The 21,098-nt window shown below is 34.6% G+C and overlaps 2 protein-coding genes across 4 annotated transcripts; one reads left to right on the top strand and one right to left on the bottom strand.

The window, feature by feature from the left end:
* Positions 1 to 251: 251 nt before the first annotated feature.
* On the top strand, positions 252 to 2,374 carry LOC111503140 (bifunctional purine biosynthesis protein ATIC). Its single transcript, XM_023157366.2, has one exon. It carries the CDS (start codon positions 446 to 448, stop codon positions 2,225 to 2,227), a length of 1,782 nt encoding a protein of 593 aa, XP_023013134.2. The 5' UTR covers positions 252 to 445; the 3' UTR covers positions 2,228 to 2,374.
* Positions 2,375 to 2,987: 613 nt separating this feature from the next.
* On the bottom strand, positions 2,988 to 20,349 carry LOC111503142 (aldo-keto reductase family 1 member A1). 3 transcript variants are annotated; one of them, XM_023157370.2, is made up of 7 exons: positions 20,201 to 20,349; positions 19,935 to 20,055; positions 15,954 to 16,095; positions 14,002 to 14,228; positions 11,408 to 11,643; positions 5,370 to 5,618; positions 2,988 to 3,139 (listed from the first exon to the last, which is right to left on the bottom strand). In XM_023157370.2, exons 2-7 carry the CDS (start codon positions 20,004 to 20,006, stop codon positions 3,109 to 3,111), a joined length of 957 nt encoding a protein of 318 aa, XP_023013138.2. In that variant the 5' UTR covers positions 20,007 to 20,055; positions 20,201 to 20,349; the 3' UTR covers positions 2,988 to 3,108. The 3 variants fall into 3 exon arrangements, with proteins under 3 accessions (XP_023013138.2, XP_074038621.1, XP_023013136.2); XM_074182520.1 differs by having other exon boundaries at positions 19,935 to 20,019; positions 20,201 to 20,255; XM_023157368.2 differs by lacking the exon at positions 20,201 to 20,349 and having other exon boundaries at positions 19,935 to 20,194.
* Between the last annotated feature and the right edge of the window lie 749 nt (positions 20,350 to 21,098).

Here is a 21,098-nt window from a genome sequence, read left to right as displayed (position 1 = left end):
TTGCATATTGAGTAGTTCCACAACCACCGACATAACCTATAAGGTAGGTCGAAGAAATGTATGTTTATGTGAATGGAGGTCTCTTGATGAGGAGGCGAAATTTATATAATTATTCATTAGTTTTTCCTTACAAAAAAGTATGGAAAAGTAAATACGGTGGCAGCAAGACCGTTGTTACTCCGACGAAGCTCCTGTTAATTATTATCAGGAGTCTGGTCAAACGCGTCCGAGAGGGAAGCAATGGATATTAAAAAAGTAGATAGAGAGAGATAAAAAAAGCGTTATAGGTTATGTCGGTGGAAAAAGCCAAAACCACAGAGTGACATAACCTTAACTAAGTTTACAGTTTCTAAGGTTAATTGTCTTTTACGAACGTGAAATTTGGAGCATCTATTTTCTTGTGTCAATCAATATATTAAAACCGAGGTTGTATTATAATAAAACAATGGCAACAAGTGGTAATATAGCACTGCTCTCTGTATCCAACAAAACCGGCTTAGTGGAACTAGCAAAGAACCTGAATAGCTTGGGTTTCAAGTTGGTCGGTAGCGGGGGCACAGCAACACAGTTGAGACAGGCAGGGCTGTCAGTTAAAGATGTTTCAGAAATATCAGGAGCCCCAGAAATCCTGGGCGGTCGAGTGAAAACGTTACATCCAGCCGTCCATGGAGGAATTTTAGCTAGATTAATTCCTTCAGACCAAGAAGACTTGATGAAACAGAAAATCGAGATGGTAAGACTAGTAGTTTGTAACTTGTATCCTTTTGTGGAGACTGTGTCGAAGGAGAATGTTACAGTGGATGATGCGGTCGAAAATATTGATATTGGTGGGGTTACCCTATTGAGAGCTGCTGCAAAAAACCATTCAAGAGTAACTGTTATAGTCGATCCTTCAGACTATGCCAGGGTTATCAATGAACTGAAAACCAATCCAAGTGGTGATACGAGTATTGAAACCAGGCAAACCCTGGCTCTGAAAGCATTCACACACACCTCTGAGTATGATTCGGCTATCTCTGATTACTTTCGCAAGCAATACTCTAGGAATATATCTCAAATTAGCCTGAGGTATGGCATGAATCCCCATCAGAAACCTGCACAATTGTATACCGAGTTAGAAAGACTACCCTTAACTGTTGTTAATGGTTCTCCTGGATACATCAATTTATGTGACGCTTTAAATGGGTGGCAGTTGGTGAAAGAGCTGAAAACTGCTCTTGGGCTACCTGCTGCCACTAGCTTCAAACATGTTTCACCAGCAGGAGCAGCAGTTGGTATTCCTCTGAACCCAGAGCAGGCGAAATTGTGCATGGTTGATGATCTTTTGGAAATTCTTTCCCCACTTGGTATAGCGTATGCTAGAGCTCGAGGAGCAGACAGGATGTCATCATTTGGAGACTTTATTGCTCTGTCGGATATCTGTGACTACTCCACAGCTAAAATCATATCCAGGGAAGTATCAGATGGAATTATCGCACCTGGATATTGCCCAGAAGCTCTGGAGTTACTCAAGAAAAAAAAGAATGGAGGTTACTGCATTCTTCAGATTGATCCTGACTACACTCCAAGTCCCATTGAAAGAAAGATGATTTTTGGTTTAACTCTGGAACAACACAGAAATAACGCAGTGATTAACGAATCTCTTTTCAGTAATGTAGTAACTGAAAACAAAGATCTCTCAGAGTCAGCTATAAGAGATCTAATTGTGGCTACGGTAGCTCTGAAATATACCCAGAGCAATTCAGTTTGCTATGCTAAAGATGGACAAGTTATTGGCATTGGGGCTGGCCAACAGTCTAGAATACATTGCACTCGTTTAGCTGGTGAAAAGGCAGACAACTGGTGGCTGAGGCAGCACCCTAGGGTCATTGGTATGAAGTTCAAAAAAGGAGTCAAGAGGGCAGAAATTTCTAACGCTATTGATAACTTTGTCAACGGTAATGTTGGAAAAGATATGAGCAGAGTTGTTTTCGAATCAATGTTCGAGGAAGTACCTGTGGACTTGAACCAAGAGGAACGTGCAGCCTGGCAAACCCAACTTTCTGGAGTCGCTTTGGGATCTGACGCTTTCTTCCCTTTCAGAGACAATATTGACAGAGCAAGGCAAAGCGGAGTTTTGTTCATTGCCAGTCCTTCAGGATCCACCAATGATGAGGAGGTCATCAAAGCTTGTAATGAACATAAAATTGTTATGGCACATACTAATTTGCGTCTCTTCCATCATTAATATTTTGTTTTGAAAACTGCCCCGTACTAATGTTATATACGAATTTTGTCAAATAATGAAAAAAAATATATGTACAAAAATATTTTCCGGATAATATTCAAGAGAAATGTGAAAAATATTCAAAATAATAAATTTTTTAGTTATGTAGTTTGATGAACATTTTATTTCAACATTGGTTACAAGAAGTCTTTTTCAAAGACCTTATTTTGAAGAAAAATATTTTTTGAGGCAAGAAGAAAGACCATTATAACAGTTTTATTTTGATAATGAAAAATAAATTCATATCTTTAAACCAGTGATATTCAGAAACATTTTGTCTTTCTATATCTGAGAATATTCAATAAATTGATTGATGTAGCCTATCTATCCTAACCTAACCTACTACGCACTAGGAGATCATCATGAAAAATGACAAATGAAACTTTCTATGCTTTTTTACCACTTTCATTTGTAACTAACATCACTGCAGTTTCGTCCTATAAGAAGATTTTTAAAGTAATACAACAAACAAAAGGTTATTGTATTAATACAATATATACAATAAACGATACAATATCTTTATACTATGCCAGGAGAAACCGAAATCACAGATATTCAATTGATAGCCCCATTTATTCATTGCTATCTTCCGTAACAAAATTGTAAAGTCACTTTTTCGAAAAACCTAGTTGATTTGAAACATATTTTTCAGTCAGCCAGTGTTATGAGTAATAAAAATCGAACTTTGTAAAGGTCGTGAATAAATAAATAATGCTACACATATTGATTTAATTTTTATTCATCATGAAAAACTGTTTTTTTATTTGAAAAAAATATGAACTGTCTTGAATTTGATTGAAACTATCCAGAGAACTCCAGTTGATTCCTCACGCCTGATTCGCTTAGAATGGATATTCTGGATGTTTCTTGACCCTGAAAATACATGATTTATTAGATTTTGAAAATTATTTCATGTGTTGAGTTCAATTGTACAATATCATTTGTATAATATCATTTATTGCCCAACAGGTAATACCCAATTACAGGACATAATTAAATACATCAGTACTGATAATAGATAAAATAAATTAACAAATCATGTTCATTCTTGACATGCTATATGGATATAACATAACGATGATATATAACTTCGAATAGAAAACAAAAGAAATAAAACTAAAACAAAAGAAAAAACTGATAATATAACTATTCATTGCGCTACTTGGTAAGTGTGGTTATAATAACTGACCGTATGAACATTTGCATCCCACTATATCTATTATTGCTGGTAGACTGTTTTTGAATAAGTCTAGGTTAATTTTTTTACTGTTCAGAAAATCTTTGCAAGCAAGCACAATCCCTCCACCAGTTTGAAGATTGGTTTCCAGTAACTTACGATCTGATCTATGAAATAACATTAAAATTAGAATTCTAAATACTACTGAAGAGTCAAATTTCCGAATGAATATGAATATTTGTATTCATAAAAAAACTTTGGAGTGGATGATGTGTCAGTTTCAGTAGTTGTCCCAGTGGTCTTATTAGAGGATTGAGAGTTCGACATAATCTCCCAAATCATGAAGCATCAGTGTTGGTTATAAATCACAGTGAAACGTAAGATGAGTGAATCTATCAAGTATTTCTGGTTTCACTGAACATTCTCATGTCAAACGGTTGAATTTTCAACAAATTCGCAAATAATGAATTGTTTTCAACAATACCAGACGTATTTATAATGTCTGGCTAGGTTAGATTTGCTACAACATATACTGAGTTCGCGTTAATTCATTCATTCAGTTTTTGTTGCATTCCTTTAAATCATTTCTAAAAATATTAGAGTTTGGCTAGAAAATTACAGGATTTTCAGATTGACCCTTTTTTTCTTTCATAACGTTCACCCAAACTCAACAATATACTCTCTTCCACTATTCCACTTTTTCATTGGAATTTTTTACTGTTCAAAACAGTGTTTCAAATTTTTTTCTGAAAGCATGTTCATAGTTTCGGTCGATTTTTCCGTTTTAGCTTTCACTACATTGAACCCCGTTCTTTCCAATAATTCCTTCACATCTAAAACCATAAAAAAGTCACACGGAGCTAGATCTGGTGAATAGGGTGGATGTTTCAACACAGGGATCATATATTTGGCTAAAAATAACTTAATAATCTGATGAAGTATTCATGATTTGTGATATATTGACAAGTCACCCATCGCCAGTGTATTGAATTTTTTGGTTGTGTGTTTTGTTTTTGTTTATTGACTTTTATTGTGTTACATCGCTATTTTTTCGGAAAAGTCAGGTTATCTGTATTTATGCATATATCTCTCAATAAATATAACATTTTTTCACATTCAATCAAGATCGTTTTTCTTACCAAGTCACTACTATTAAGGCAGAAATATTATTGCATCAAAACGAAAATATTGTTATCAGGTTGTGATTCTGTACATTTTATTATCTAAAAAAGTATACAGAATGACAAATTATATGGGATCAAAACCTGACAACAATGTTTTCTTTTTAATTCAATAATATTTTTGGAAATTTAATGCCTACTTTTATGGAATTTTAGTATAAGTTGAAACGTTATATAGGTAACTTTTGAATGGATCATCTGTTGGACAGAAAATCATGAATAGCAACTCAAAATGTAGCAAATTCTACCATAACAGAATTTTCCAATCTGGAATGAATCTGGATCCTTGTTGAAAATTCAGAATTCATCACAAAACTTCACTATTGATCAAACAGTTCTCATTTTCATTAGACATCAACTGTGGCACATAAGGATTTGTTCCCACTAAGTATACTGTTTCATATCTAAATAATGTAGTTGTTGTAATCTGTGTTGTTTTCAAACCTAACACCACTGACGGGAAGAAATAGTGCTATCTAGTGTTTAATTATGAAAGCGTTTTGTTTGGGCTCTTCTTGCGATCCCATAGATGGCGTTCTCGTAAGGGGAGATGTCATCATCTCTCTTACTCAGTATCTATTTGTTCGGAACAAGTGTTGAATCACTCATCGAGCGGATCCTCCGTCTACAAAAATTCTGATGAAGATGATTTGTAATTGAAATTGGAATTTGCATATGTAAATAAATTGATTAACACTCTTATCATTAATGTCTGTTGTTGTTTCTCAAACTTGTGAATACTCACCCCTTGAACATTAGTTCGAAATTCAATAATTTCAAATCACGATTCAGGTCGTTCAGCTCCTTCATATCTTGGGGATCCAACTGAAAGTCGAAAATATTGAAATTTTCTCTTATCCTTTCTGGATTTTTACTCTTCGGAATAACAACGATGTTTTTCTGGTGAATATGTCGCAGCAAAATTTGTGCTGGAGTTTTATTATACTTCTTAGACATTTTGAGGACAGTAGGATTGGACAGAATGTCAGGAATACTGAAATAAAAAACAAGACTCAAAACTCAAGGACAAGCAGTATGAAGAAAATAAGTATGTGTGATTGATGACTTGTTCATTTGGTGGAAATTCATGATCACTTCGATGAAATGATTAACAACACTTATGAGTAATTTCCATTAGTTATTTATTTTTATATTATTTATAACTAGTGGAAATTAGACATAAGTGTTTTTATTCATTTCATTAAGGCAAGAAAATAAGTGTGTACAACGTGTATTCGAAACATTCGAAACGAGGCACTCTGAATGAGCAATTTGATATTGAGACTGGAAAAAAATCGTGAAAGAAGTCATCTTCAGTTTTCAGTGGGGAACATTTCTACAAAAAGTCAGCCTTGCTGCTCAACCCTCCCCACAACAACCCGTATGTCAAAAATAAAAAGAAATAATAGTCGATTGCTTCCTAATTTGGAAAGTATTTCAATATTGTATCCAATCCTATAACATTTTTGGTACTACAAAGATAAACAGTGTCAGAAGTGAAAAGCTAAAACCTTTCTTTCCGAAAAAATAATCTTATCTAAAAACATACCCCTTTCAATTTGAAATGAATTACTCTTGTAAGTTGTTATCCAACTCCAAACTGGAAGGTCGAACTGAATACACAATTATACTATTTGAAATGTTCAGATTATATATACTTACTGTATAATTTTTGGGAAGGGTGGAAGATAGCCTTTGGCTAACTCTTTTCCTTTTATGTATAAATCTATTTTTAGGCATAATAAACGATATTATTATTAATATTATTATTATTATTATTATTAAGCACTATAATAGGGGAGCTCAAGCGGGGATTTACTGAAGCGCGGCAGATTAATATACAGGGGGATACCTTGTACCCGGTTAAGTACCTCCTCCAAATATGAGCTTCATATATAAGGCCGCCTGTGAGGGATAAAGGATCAGATTAGTAAATTCACAAATTCTCGAGCGCGTCAGATTAAGGTAGAGTGAGTTAATTACCTGCTAAAAAGTGTATATTCCAGTAATCTGACAATTTGAGAGTGACGTAAAGAAAGGGGAGGGCAGCAAAGTTGTAAAAAAATAACGTCACTTCGACATTCTCGAGCGTAGCTATTTTTTTTATTTTGAAAGCAATTATTCAAGGATAACGAAAAATATGGATGGATGTAGCCGTTACTACGTGGTAGGAAATCATAATGAAGAAAAAAGAAATGAAACTTTCTATGTTTTTTATCACTTTTATTTGTAACTAACGTTACTACAGTTTCGTCCTATAAGAACATTTTCAAACGTATATATTTTTTAAGGACATTTTCAAACTTATACAATATACAAGTTTGAAAATGTCCTTATAGAATGAAACTGCAGTAACGTTAGTTACAAATAAAAGTGGTAAAAACATATAAAGTTTCATTTCTCTTTTCATTATTTTTTAATCAATTGATTTTAACAAATTTATTTTTTTTGAGCCTTTTTTTAAATTTATACAAATTATACAAGTATTCTACTTAAAAAACATACACTTATCCAATTGGATGCTATTTACTGACCTTTTCAATTAATTAAGTTCAATGAATTGAAAAAAATTTTTTTTGTCAGATTAAGCGAATCCCTCTAGATAATCATCAGATTATGGGACAGCACGTCTAAAACATAAAGATGAACCATATATATCTTTATCTGACGCGCTTGAGTATTTCAAAATGGCGACTTTTTTTTGCACATTATAATAATGGCCGCGAGTTTGCGTCAGATCGAAAGTGTCAGATAATTGAATGAGAGCTTTTTTTTTGTTGCACTTAACACCCCCTTAGAAAATCTGACGCGCTCGATTAATTTATTTTCTTTTCACTTTTAACCCTTACGTACAACCACCCACATTATGCAAACGATCAGATTACATATTTGAAAATCTATAGCCGCTTCCCCCACCGATGAAAAGGTATATATTATATAACATTTTTTCTTCTTATCATCTACGCTTTCCAACCTAATATGTGTTAATGACGGTCGAGTAAATCCCCATTTTGCATCGTGGGCTCCCCTGCTACTACTGAACGATACTACCAGGTTGTTTCAAAAGTTTTGTTGGTTTAGATGAGCCCACTTTAAACTATAATATATCAGTAAATACTCATTCAATTCAATGGAAATAAGCACCATTTGAATCAGTGTACTTTTACCAACGGAACACGAGTCAATTGATTCCGTCAGCATTAAAATTGTGTGCCCGAGATTCTGTGATGTCGACGAAGGCCTTTTTTTACCTGGCTCTGATTGGCGAAGATTCTACCGGTAAGAAAGTTATCGAATTGCTCGAAAAGATGGTGGTCGGTTGGCGGGAGGTCTGGGAAGTATAGTGGGTTTGGCAGAACTTCGATCTCAAATCGTTTAATTGTCGGACGGCGATTTGTGAAACGTGCGGACTGGCGTTGTCGTGAAGCAGAATCGGACCCCTTCTGTTGTCCAGTGCCAGCTGTTGCTGACCCAATTTTCTGTACTTTTCGTTGACTTCCTCACAATAAGACTTTAATGTGATGGTTTGGCCCGGTTGCAAAACGTTATGTTGAATCACTACGATACAGTAACCATGGTATTTTTTGGTGGGTTTTAGCCTTTAGGAAGTGCCTGGGTGGCTCGTCGGGGTCCAATCACTGCCCTGAACGTTTCTTTTGTTATCATAGACGATCCCCTTTTCTTTACACGTGACGATTGGATCCAAAAAAGGATCGTTTCGGTTGTGCAAAAGCAAAGATAAACATACTTTGGAATCTGCCAATTTCTGTCGATCGTTTAAATCGTGGAGCACACACAATTTCAGCATTTTGACCTTTCCGAAACGTTTTAAACCATCAAAAACCCCATGAGAGCTGACGCCCAGTTCTTCCTCCAAGCTACACAGCATATGTGATAGGTTAGTCTCCACCAGGGTCTTCTAATCCTCGTTTTGGAGATTTGTCTCTCTTCTATAGATACTTTCACGGAAAGTGTTCAAGTGACTTGGTATATTTGATTCTACCCAGAACGGTACATATCAGAAATACTCTGGAGACGGCACGACGGCGATAACAATCCCCACATTCCCCGATTTCTATTCGTCACCGTAACTTGACTTCAAATTTAATTTTGTGACTCTTCAGCCAATCATAAAACTCGCTTAGTAAAAATTATCCAATACAAACCGCAAATTCTACAGTCCACGTGGACTAGTTCGCAGCCGGTTTATTTCTATGTATTAATTTTTTTGGCCTTGAAGAGTGCCGCCAACTTTTAGTGTGCACAATAAATTTTACTTTGACTATACTTGCAAATAGGTAGGAATTTTGACATTTATATCTGCTGTTTCGTAACCAATCATTTGTTGCGTCTTTGTTATTTTTTGTTTAAATTCAATCTGTTATAGAACATAAGCAATTGAGTTCCTTCTAAATGAATTTTTTCAACTTGATTCGTGGTAATTATTCACATGGTAGCACAGCACCAGCTGATGGACGCCAACCATTGGATCTTAATTAATCATATTTTGTATCTTGAATCTGAATTGAGGAATAATCTTATCATTATTATTTTAATTATCATGAATTCATGAGTGAAAATATTGAAGAAAAATTACTCAACAATGAATAATAAACAATGAAAATGTCAAGTCCAAAAGTAAATATAAAAAAAACATATAAATATAAGTAACTGAATGTAACAATAAATAACTGTCTAAATAGTAGGGGAGCCCACGATGCAAAATGGGGATTTACTCGAGCGTCATTGAGACATATCAGGTTGCAAAGCTTAGATGATAAGAAGAAAAAAATGTTGAATAATATATACCTTTTCATCGGTGGGGGAAGCGGCTATAGATTTTTAAATATGTAAAAAAATACAGTTGCATGGACATACTCGAGCGCGTCAGATATTGATAGCATCAATGTCCTACGTATTTTCAATAATGTTATTATGTTAATCTGATCGTTTGCATGATGTCGGTGGTTGTACGTAAGGTGGTTGTACGTAAGTGAAAAGAAAAAAATGTGATCGAGCGCGTCAGATTATCTAAGGGGGTGTTAAGTGCAACAAAAAAAAAGCTCTCATTCAATAATCTGACGATTTTGATCTGACGCAAACTCGCGGCCATTATTATAATGTGCAAAAAATTCTCCATTTTGAAATACTCAAGCGCGTCAGATTAAGATATATATGGGTCATCTTTATGTTTTATACGTGCTGTCTCATAATCTGACGATTATCTAGAGGGATTCGCTTGATCTGACAAAAACATTTTTTTTTTGAATCATTGAACTTAATCAACTGAAAAGCTCAGGAAATAGCATGCAAATAAATAAGTGTATGTCTTTTAAGAAGAATACTTGTATTTATGAGAAAATAATTTGAAAAAAATGATAAAAAAAATTAAATTTTTTATAATCAATTGATTAATTAATGAAGAAAATAAACTTTCTATGTTTTTTCCACTTTTATCTGTCCTATAAGGACATTTTCAAACTTATATATTGTGTATATTTCAAACTTATATATTGTATAACTTTGAAAATGTTCTTATAGGACGAAACTGCAGTAACGTTAGTTACAAATAAAAGTGGTTAAAAACATAGAAAGTTTAATTTCTCTTTTCTTCATTATGATTTCCTACCACGTAGTAACGGCTACATCCAATTGATTAATTAATTAATTGATTGATTAATCATCTTCATCACGAACGAGTCTCTGTGATCAGCTGTGATGGCGTCATGGCAACAGAATTCAGAGTGGGGACGGAGTGAGAGAGTAATAGATAGAGAAAAAGTGAATAGAGAATAGAATAGAGAAACAGAAACTCGGAGAGGGAAATATAGGTATCACACAGCTGCACGCATTAAACTTTATTGACGAAATTTTGTTATTTCGCCTTGCGGAAATCGTCGGATCATATATTTTTCGTTATCCTTGAATTATTTCTTTCAAATTAAAAAAAAAATAGTTCCGCTCAAGAATGTCGAAATGACGTTATTTTTTTACAACTTTGCTGCCCTCCCCTTTCTTTACGTCACTCTCAAATTGTCAGATTACTGGAATATACACTTTTTAGCAGGTACTCAACTCACCCTACTTTAATCTGACGCGCTCGAGAATATCTGATGATCAATTTTTTTTTAGTAATCTGATCCTTCATCCCTCACAGGCGGCCTTATATATGGGGCTCATATTTGGTGGAGGTATTTAACCGGGTACAAGGTATCTTCCTATATATTAATCTGCCGCGCTTTAGAAAATCCCGAAAACCTCTCTTGGGCTCCCCTATTAAAAATTATTGATGTGAATAGTTGTAGATCTGTGGTTGTAGACTATAAAAAAGTCAATATAATGTAAACAACACACAATTTCTCAAGTATTCTGGGATTCAAAGCAAAACACTTAAGTGTAAACACTATAACCAAATTTGCTACAGATCTCAGGTTAGTTGATTGGTGCATTCTTGAATGGTGTAACAGGTCCTTTGAATTAGCATTTTTTTTCAGCTGACTTTTGAATACATTTATATTTGGGAAATTCTTCTAAGAGCTATTGGAAGCAGATTGTATAATTTTCATCCACTACTCTACACTTTTTCCATACCAAAAAGTTCTTGAAGCGTTTGGCAAGATTAGATCTTTAGAACGAGTATCCACCCATTGCCCATTAGAAGTTTATGTTTGGTTACCCGATTCGAAAAAGAACTGTTTTTTTATATCAGAGTTGCTTCTCATTAAATAGATGCATACATTCATTAGCGAAACAACGAGCATAAAATAAATATTCTAAACTTACTCCTGTCCCAAAGCAGACAAGCCACGGTTACCCAAAGATGAGTAGGATGTCACTACTATGTTGTTCTTTCGGCAGAATTCGATTAGCTCTGGTTGTTGCAGATAAATATGATGCTCTGTTTGTAAGTTGTGCGGAATGGTCCTGCAGTGTCCAATGATTCTTTCTATTTGACTTTTATTGAAATTGGAGATACCAATTGCCTTAGCCAGACCCAGGTCGTATTGTTTTTCCATTGCCTACAAATGATTCGATTCATTGATATGTTGACCAAGTACACTATCAACAAAGTACATTCAAGACACTTTTTCGAACACCTTTTTGGCTTCAATTTTTTTAAATATACTGAACTGAAGACAGGCCGATATTCTATAAAAATGTCGATGAACTTCCCTTGGGAAAATATGTGGATCATCAACATTTATTGGATATGAAAGAGAATGCTTTTTGCAAAAGGTGTCTGCTTGTGGTATTAAAATGAAGTGGTGGAAGCCAAAAAAGTTTCTCAAACAATGACTTCGGTAATCTTTTCCCTATTTTCTGGATATATTATCATCAGCGCGGTGAAGCTGATGAGGCCAATAGCCAGAAGCACGTGTCCGCGGTTTGCCGTCCTATTTTCCTCTTTGATTATACACCCACGATAACATCTCACACGATAACCTCAAGCCTCAACAACTTTGCCAAACTTCTGGAAACAATCTTGTATAGCCGTATCCATCGGTCCTCTCGACATATAATAGTTATCTGATCATCAACATGGTTTTATGAATTCTCGATCCACAATTACAAATCTAGCTGTTTTTGATCAATATTTGTGTGAATTTTCAGATCGTAGAGGGCAATTCGATGTGATGTACACAGACTTCTCTAGAGCGGCTTGGACGATAGCAGGTGAAAATCTATCGTTGAACCACCGACTAACACGGCGGTAAATTTGAGTGAGTTAACAAAGCACCCACGTCGAACCGACCGACCACATCAATTTATCACATTAATCATATTATTAGCGTACTTACGGTTTCATTATAAGAAAATTTAAGAATATCCATAATATACTTATACGAATCTCTCTGTATTTCAGTTTGGTGAGGCGATAATTAGAATATGGATCACCACTTCATCCAAATCAGCATGCATATACTCCGGGAAGGTCTACTGATTTTGCCCTTCATGGTTGGCAGAATCGAGAGATCATTGGAGAATAAAGAATCCACCCTGGGTATATTCATATATATCGAGGGAGCGTTTGATAAAACAACCTTTTCAACAATTACCCAGCAACTACACTCCAGGAATGTACTCCTGGTAGTAGGAGAATGGATACTCTAAATGCTCTCTAGTGAGCAATAAGTATTAATGTAGAATACGTCACAGTGAAAGGACTGGTCATGAGGGGATGTCCACAGGGACGGGTATTATTATCCCTTCTCTGGAACATAGTTATGGATACCCTGATTAGTCATCTTAACAAAAATAGATTCTACACAATTGAATACGCAGACGACATAGTTATCTTGCAGACCGGCAAATTTGTAAACACACTGTGCGATAGAGCGCAGGATGGGCTCAAATTAATAGAAACATGGTGTCAGGAACACTCACCGTCGATCAATCCCAAGAAGACTGAGATGGTCCTTTTCACCAGGAAAAGAAGTTCAACGGGCTTGAAACCTCCCGAAATCTGCTAAAGCAAACTAAACTTCTCTGAAGAGGTAAAATACCTTGGTACTATCCTCGACAGGAAGGTAACATGGAACTCTCATCTACAGAGTAGAGCAAAAAGAGCATACGTGGCTTATGAGCAATGTCGGAGGATAGTGGGACGCGCATGGGGTCTTTTACCCCATGTGGTCACCTGGATCTACACCTTGGAGATGAGTTCAACGGGCTAGAAACCTCCCGAAATCTTCAAAAGCAAACTAAACTTCTCTGAAGAGGTAAAATACCTTGGTACTATCCTCGACAGGAAGCTAACATGGAACTCTCGTCTACAGAGTAGAGCAAAAAGAGCATACGTGGCTTATGAGCAATGTAGGAGGATAGTGGGACGCGCATGGGGTCTTTCACACCTTTCACAAGGTGTTAAAATAACGGTTTGGTGTTAGGAAAGAAGTAATATTCATTACTACACCAAAGGTTCCAAACAGTGCATCACAACTACATAATTATATCAAAGAGTAGATATATGAAAACATTTCTATCAAACATGTATAGTTTGCATTTTAAATGAGAAGCTGTTGGTCAATGAACGCTATTATCATTATTATTATCTGTATAGCAGGTGTTTCTTCTATTACTACATTTTTGTATCTATAGTACATGAAAAATCTATCAGATGTCAGACAGGACAATGAAACTGATTTTCAAAGTCAACTTGTATCAACTTCTGATACATGGATTCGAGATAATGAATAATTGAACTCATAAGATTACACTGGAAATGCACCATCACAGAAACCGTCGTTCAGAAAACAAGCGTTGCTATACCACTCTACATCTTTACACTTACAAATCGAAGTGGGCAGTGAGAATGACGAATTACTCTCATTCATCTTGACAATAGATGACAGATAAATAGGTACTCATTTCCTCACCTTCCATATTTCCACGAGATCAGTGGATACATCTATATCGACTGACCCGTCATCAAGGGTCCTGAAGAGCTCTCCTTCCACTTCAGTGAATCCAAAAGGAGTATGGATCAAGTACATATCAATGTATTCCAACTGTAAGGCATCCAATGAACGTTTCAAATAGGTAGCAACTCTTCCGGGATTCATACCATTTGGGGGTAATTTTGTAGTAACAAATATTTCGTTTCCTGCAAAAAACGTCGTTTTGAAACATATTCCATAAGTCAATTAGGAATAACCCGTTGAGAAGGGGTAGCAATAACAAATTTTACAACTTGACTAGATATCCTCTAAGAATCGACTTATTTAGAACACTGAAATTAAAATAAAGTAAGTTCGAAAAATAGGCAATGATTACAATCAAGTTTAGGACATTTGATAAATACATAAAAAGTAGCTAGCCTCCCCGGTTTCGCACGGAAAGCACGGGGCGGGGAACTTCGTTTTATAATATAGGGTCTTGGTCTTTGACAATTGATAACAGCCATCTTGTTGAAGCCATGTTTCAGATGCGCTCCACTCAGAGAAGCCGTGACGGACATTCGAACGATGTTATTGTTCTAGATCATGCCCGAAAGAAAGTAACGCGGCCATCACTGGTAACCATAAACCAAACGTGACGTAGCTAAGTGCTTTGGAATGCCCAATGTTCCCTGCCGCTCGAGAAACAGCGAGAGTCATGCTATCGATGTCGATGGAACTTCGCGAAAATTCTACTATGTTCGATTACGATATTTAAACGCTGGCTGCGAACGTATCGACACAGTCAAGTACACAGTGAAGTGGACGTTACAGTGCGGTACGCGAAGTGATCTTATAAGGCGATAGACATCCAAATAATAGTTGAGATTTTAGTTTAAGTATTTGTGTATTTGAATTCAAACATAGGAAGCGCTTCATGAAAAACTGTAAAAATGTATATACCCAAAAGTTTGTTACTTCCTTTGAATCGAAACTTGTCAATCAAGCTCCCATTGAACTAATGAATATAACAAATATTTATAAACGCAAGAAAACAAATAGATCCTTCGTTGATCACAACTTTCATTTCTTAAAAGAAACATTTGAATCAATCCACTGAATCATGCCTGAATGATTTTTTATGTCACTTAGACCTGCCTCCCTTTCGCCATTTTGTTTTTATTCCTTACCAAATTTTCATTACTCTTTAAAAAAAATGCATGGGTATTTTTTTTTTTCACTTACATTCATAGTTGTGTCCAGATCTAGGAAAATAAGCAATACCAGCTTTGCTTAGGCGTTTCCCAAGAAGTGAACACCACAATTCATTTATTGTTATTTATTTTTTTTTACTGTCATTATCATTAAAGATACATAACATCCAAGGCCGGCGACTTTTCAGCCCATGTGTTATGTATCTTTTACAGTCAGGTGTGCCCTTGATTTCTGTTTTTGTGACTTTGTTCACAAGATGGAAGAGTTGTTACTAAATAATGATTTTTTTCTCTCAGACGAAACTCAAACGGTAAAATTTCGAGATTTTATCAAACATGTCTACACTCAAGTCATTTCCTAAGCAAAATTTCAAAAATAATGTACACTCATTTCGATCAATTGAACTTGATGCACTCAGAATATCACCTTTGAGAAAAATATCTCATAGTTGAGCCAAACAAGTATTTCATTTCTCAAATATATGGATTCTCTGAATAAAAAATCATTCAAACACATTAAACATTAAGAATAGAGCACTTCCTCACGACCCACGTTTTCCTATCTAGGGTAGCATCATCAGAAAATATCTAAACCTCTAACAGTTTGAGTCCTCTTCTGATGGTGCTAACTTTGTTAGCTAAACTAACGATGCTCTAGTTCTGGTTGAGGGAAATGTATTTTTATTGTATTCATTTCACTACGGAAGTCTAGATTCAGTGATTTTTAGCTTCACTTACTAGATATCTTGCCGGATGAAATCCATTCTTTCAACACTTTGCCGATGACTTCTTCATTTCCATAGGCGTGTGCGGTATCGATATGTCGATATCCTGTTGAAAGAGCAGTTTTAACAGCTTCTTCCGCTGAAGAATTTGTCATCTGGAATTGAAGTAATGAATGTTAATGAATAACCTGAATTTCAACATCAGAAGATATAAAGATATGGAGTTTCACTGGGTAATACATCTTACATAGTATTGTCATTTGCTTGTCAGTTTTTATAAAACATGAAACTTGCGAAAGTGATTCAATATGAGCAACCAATGTTGAACACCAATTTGTCTGTATGGAGTGGAAGCTGCAGAGAAATCCAGAAAGCGATTTGTCATTCGACGGGCGAAGTCAAAATTCAACTTCTCTTCGAAAAAAGTTAATATTCGAACTTGACTCAATACTACCCACATATTATCACAATTTTTCGGATTCTAAATGACTCACACTCATCTTAATGAAGCTGAATATTTTTTCGGGAGTCCCACATCCACTGATTTTGCTGTTTTTCGGGAAACAATGATTGAGGGTACATGCAATGAAGACACTTTTGGTGTTCTGATATAGAGACAAGCTCTCTTATTTTACGGGCCATTTCAAAGAATTTGAATCAGGCAATAATTATTTGTTTCTACAGATCATTGCAGCTGGGCTTTATCACTCACCTATCTGAGAATGTCAAATGTCAAAAGGTTAATGCACCACCAGGAATGTTACAGGTTATAATGAAATACGCATTACGGTTTTGTAAACTGGTTCATGAAAATTTCAGATTCAAGTGTTACTTCATTACGTTATCCTGGATTTTCATATATATATATATATGATTTCCATCATATAAAGGATGGATTTTGAGGGAACTGAGAACACATTTTTAGAATTTGTACTCTTGTGTCTCTGAATACTTTTGAATCCGTGTTGGACTAAAATTTGAAACACTTGAATATTCATACTCAGGAAAAAATAGAACGACAAAATAATATTTGACTTTTCTGCTGACTTTCATGGATGACATGTTTTATGTATTCATATTTTTATACAAGGTAATTTCTGATTAACAACAAACAGAGTTCGAAAATCGTAAATAATTCAACAGAAAACGACTTGTTATTTTTTTGATCTCATAATTTACTTTTGATATTCAACATTTGAAACTATTTCTAGTAAGAAATAATTCATTGAAAGAGTCCTAACTCCCTGAACTGTAAATTTAGTGTGTATAATTTCAATTGAGCGGTGAAAATGTGGGTAAAAACGAGCAGCCAAAAAATTCCTCTCAATAATGCCTTTGTTGAATATTTGCATGGAATTTTCTGATTGATTCAGCCGTTACTTGATGAAGATCCATAGTAATTTAATAAACTACACCTCACGATTTGATCTCCATAAACTTAATTTGAAAAATATATATTACAACATATTTCGCTAACACAGTAGCTTTATCAAATGATTTGAATACTTCAAGTTGCTTCACACACTAATATTTATATACTTAAAGTAACCATAATTGAGACTACTTCCAAAAAATTATCTAAACCTCTACCTAAAGTTTAAAATCTGTTTTTTGTTAATCAGCTGTCGCTCCCATACGAACGACAACTCTCAGAAGTTGAGAAACTTGTGCGAGCTAAGGAGTAACGAGGTCTTACCTATCAACCTGTGATTACTAACATGGTTGCAGAATTATCCCAGCTTCAACCAGATAAATTCTCTTGATGAAAATATCTGGTCGAGGCAGGAATCGAACCCACGGTCTTCTGATCGTGAGTCGGGCGCACTACCACCGCGGCCAATTCCACAACCTCTTCAATTATAATATTCTGAAGCATATTATCTACACTTCACCAATAATAATTCTTTGATAGTTTTTTATAAAAACAAGTTCAATAATGGTGATCTATTCAAATCCAGTTGGTTATTCCTTAGAATGTTTGAATTTTTAAGTTTATCAATTTTCATTGCTTCCAAATGATTCAGTTTCAAACCTTTATTTTCTATGTGCCAAATTTCGAACTCTTCGTTAAAGATATGATTTTCTTCTAGAAGATGATTTGAACATGTTGAATTTGTTTTCTCCTTTGCATAGCTTATATGATGTTCCTGGATTCGATTTTTAAATGTTCTGCCAGTTTGACCAATATATACCTTAGGACACGTTTCACACTTCGATTTATATATTCCTGATTTCTCGAATTTGGATGTTTTGTCTTTATTATTTTTAACTAACCTTCCCAACGTATTACTTGTTCTATATGGAATTTAATATCTCGTTTCCTCAAAAATTAAGCCACTTTTTCCGTTGTTTGTCCAAAATACGTTAAAGCTCTTATCGATAGGACACACGTCTCGAATCTCTTTTGCATAGACTTTCTTGGAAAGTATTTTGTTTATATTCGGCTTCAAACCCTTTGTTTACCGCAATTTGCTTGATGATATTCAAGTTCTTTATTGAAATTATCTATTAAAAGCGGAACATTGACTAATCTGTGAATCATGCTATTAGAAGCTGCTTTTTTGTGTTGATAAGGATGGGTAGAATCGTAATGTATCCGTATAGGACGGTTTGTGATAAATTGAAAAATCATGTTTGTTTTTCATTCTACTACTTGTTAAGTCGAAGAAATTGATTGAGTTGTCTGCTTCTAATTCAATAATGAATTTAATGTTTTCATGAATTTTGTTAATATCCCTAAGAAAAGTATCTAATTGTCTTTTAGTACCTGTAAAACATGCCAAAACGTCATCCACATATCTATGCCAATACAAGAAATTCTTAATCAAAGGATGTTTATAATTCGACTTCTCTAGATTATCCATGAAAATTTCCGCAAGTAAGGGACTTAATGGATTTCCTTTTGAAGAGGAATAAATATTGTTGTTTGATTTAAAATACTGTCTTCTGGTACATAACAACAGATCTGCATAGAAAACTTAATAATTTTTGAAGTTGTTTCTTTCTCTGGAGCTATTAAATGAAGTATTTGAAAACAGTATCTCTGGAAATCAAAGGTGATGAAAAATTGATCAATGTATTCACAACACAGAAATGATATTTCAAAATTCTTCATTCCCTTCTTTGACAAATAGTTGAAATAAAAATATGTCCATATGAAATTTGAAAATGTTTAGTGGAATTTCATGTATTAATTTATATGGTGATTTTTAGATAGAAACCGTTTTCTGAAATAACTTTCCAGCGATTTCACACTTTTTTCAGAAAAGTTTCTGCTCTTCTATTTCAGGTGTGTCCTTTAAATGAAAAACAGCGTTTCCAAAAGCTATTTATTACCAACTGTCCACATGAACATTCGACACAGACCCATAAAAGTTTTCATATAAAAAATTACATACAAACTGTACTTCAAATATTCTACTGAATACAGAGTGAATATATTACACTAGTGTATGTTAATTTTCTGAATATATTTTTCTTTGGCTTTGTTTCAATTTCATAATTTTCTCAATTCAATTGTTTTGGAGAAATATGTTATATTTGTGCCTCACTTCAAATTGAATACTGATGAAATAAGTATTGCTAAGAACAGGAATTTTGAAACCTGTCTCAAGTGGTTTCGAAAGAAAAGAGATGCATAAAATATGATTTCCAATACATAAAAAATTTCACAATTCACTCTTAGTTGATCAGGCAGCTCTCAATACCGAAAATTTATCCACTGCCGGTCCTGTATGATTCCGGAGGTTGACTTATTTACATAGCACTTTGTTCAGTTTTTCAATGATTTCTAACATCAGACAAAACGGAAAGTTTCAATCGTTTCATTTTGCGACATTCTGTGTATTTGAAATGTTCTAACATATATAATCGTCACATATCATCAACGAACATTGTTGAATTGACCAGAAAATGTAGGACTGAAGAGGCAAAACAATTTATTCTCGACTTTCTATTATCTATAAGTAAACAAATGTTTGATATTACTACTCACCATCCATGTTCCAAATCCAATAGAGGGAATTTTGCGTCCATTTCCTAATTCAAATGAGGGCACCGAATTCATTTTCTTGGTAGGACTGCAATACACAGCTATACTCGTGTCGAAGAATATACTAAACAGCCCAAAACATATGAAAATGACTAACATCGTTGTTAGTTATTCAGTTCCAAAAAAATATCGGTAAATACTACGTTTTGAAAAATTCCGTTTGATTTGGAAACGTTTTTCTTGTGGTTAACAAAGAGTCTTCTACTCACCTGCCACAGAACAAGTTTCACCACTTATAAACACTTTGCCGGCTAAACTTTAGTACTACTTGTTTCGACCTCGATAACCTTGACAAAAATCATTATTGTTTTCAAGAACAAGAACCTGTTATCTTAATCGGATGTTTATTTATATATATTGTTCTGTCGTGAACAGATATCACTACTCGTTTCCAATATTTTACGAAGAAATTATAATTGATGTATGCCTACTTCAGAAAATAATTGAATTTTGACCTTCAATGTGTATGCTGATTTTGAAATGAATATTTGAGTGAATTGTCATTCATCTGTGGATATTTCATACCCCATATTTCACCAAATCAATCGCCATATTGTATCGCCTTCATTCTGAAGACATTAACCTTCCGGGACTAACATGTTTGAGTGGAATTCGGGGACTAACATCGGTCTCAGAGACCGACTCACAAAAAAAGGATTTATGTTTTCAATAATCATCAGTTGAAGCATTTTATAGTTAGGGTAGGGTATTAAAAGACATTAAGAGCATGTTGTATAATTATTGAAAATTTACAAGAAAGTATTATAAACTTTTCAAAAACATATAAAATAAAGACGTATGACCCAACTTTAAGTAGAAAAAACTAAAATTGTAACTTTTTCGTAAAAAAGTAAAGTAATATATATTCAAAATATGTTAGTGATTTAACCTAAACAATAGACCCAATTGTTAGAATTGGCAGAAACAGAAATTATGCAGTTAAAGTTCATCAAATTTTTCGATGCATTCCTTGCATGTGGGGGTTAGATGTTCCAAACACATAAATTTATTGCACCTGTGACAGCTAAATCTGGTTTTCCTTCTTTTTTTGGAGGAAAAGTAGAAACAACGTCCATGTGCAGGAAGTGTAGGAGTTTCATCAATAGT

Source organism: Leptinotarsa decemlineata, unplaced genomic scaffold, assembly GCF_025532065.1.
Source record: "Leptinotarsa decemlineata unplaced genomic scaffold, Ldec_3_MD MMD2_P_RNA_scaffold_2, whole genome shotgun sequence".
NCBI classification, from domain to species: Eukaryota; Metazoa; Arthropoda; class Insecta; order Coleoptera; family Chrysomelidae; genus Leptinotarsa; species Leptinotarsa decemlineata.
The sequence above is the reverse complement of the archived record's forward strand: the minus strand, read 5'-3'. Positions and strand labels throughout refer to the sequence as shown.

Bases quoted from the DNA above. Each gene is read 5' to 3' on its own strand.
- LOC111503142 (XM_023157368.2), bottom strand. From the start codon at position 20,090: ATGTTAGTCATTTTCATATGTTTTGGGCTGTTTAGTATATTCTTCGAC. The intron at 16,096-19,934 runs GTGAGTAGTAAT...CTTCAATTCCAG, and splicing joins TTGGATTTGGAACATGGATG to ATGACAAATTCTTCAGCGGA. The intron at 5,619-11,407 runs GTAAGTTTAGAA...TTTTTATTTCAG, and splicing joins TTGTCTGCTTTGGGACAGGA to TATTCCTGACATTCTGTCCA.
- LOC111503140 (XM_023157366.2), top strand. From the start codon at position 446: ATGGCAACAAGTGGTAATATAGCACTGCTCTCTGTATCCAACAAAACC.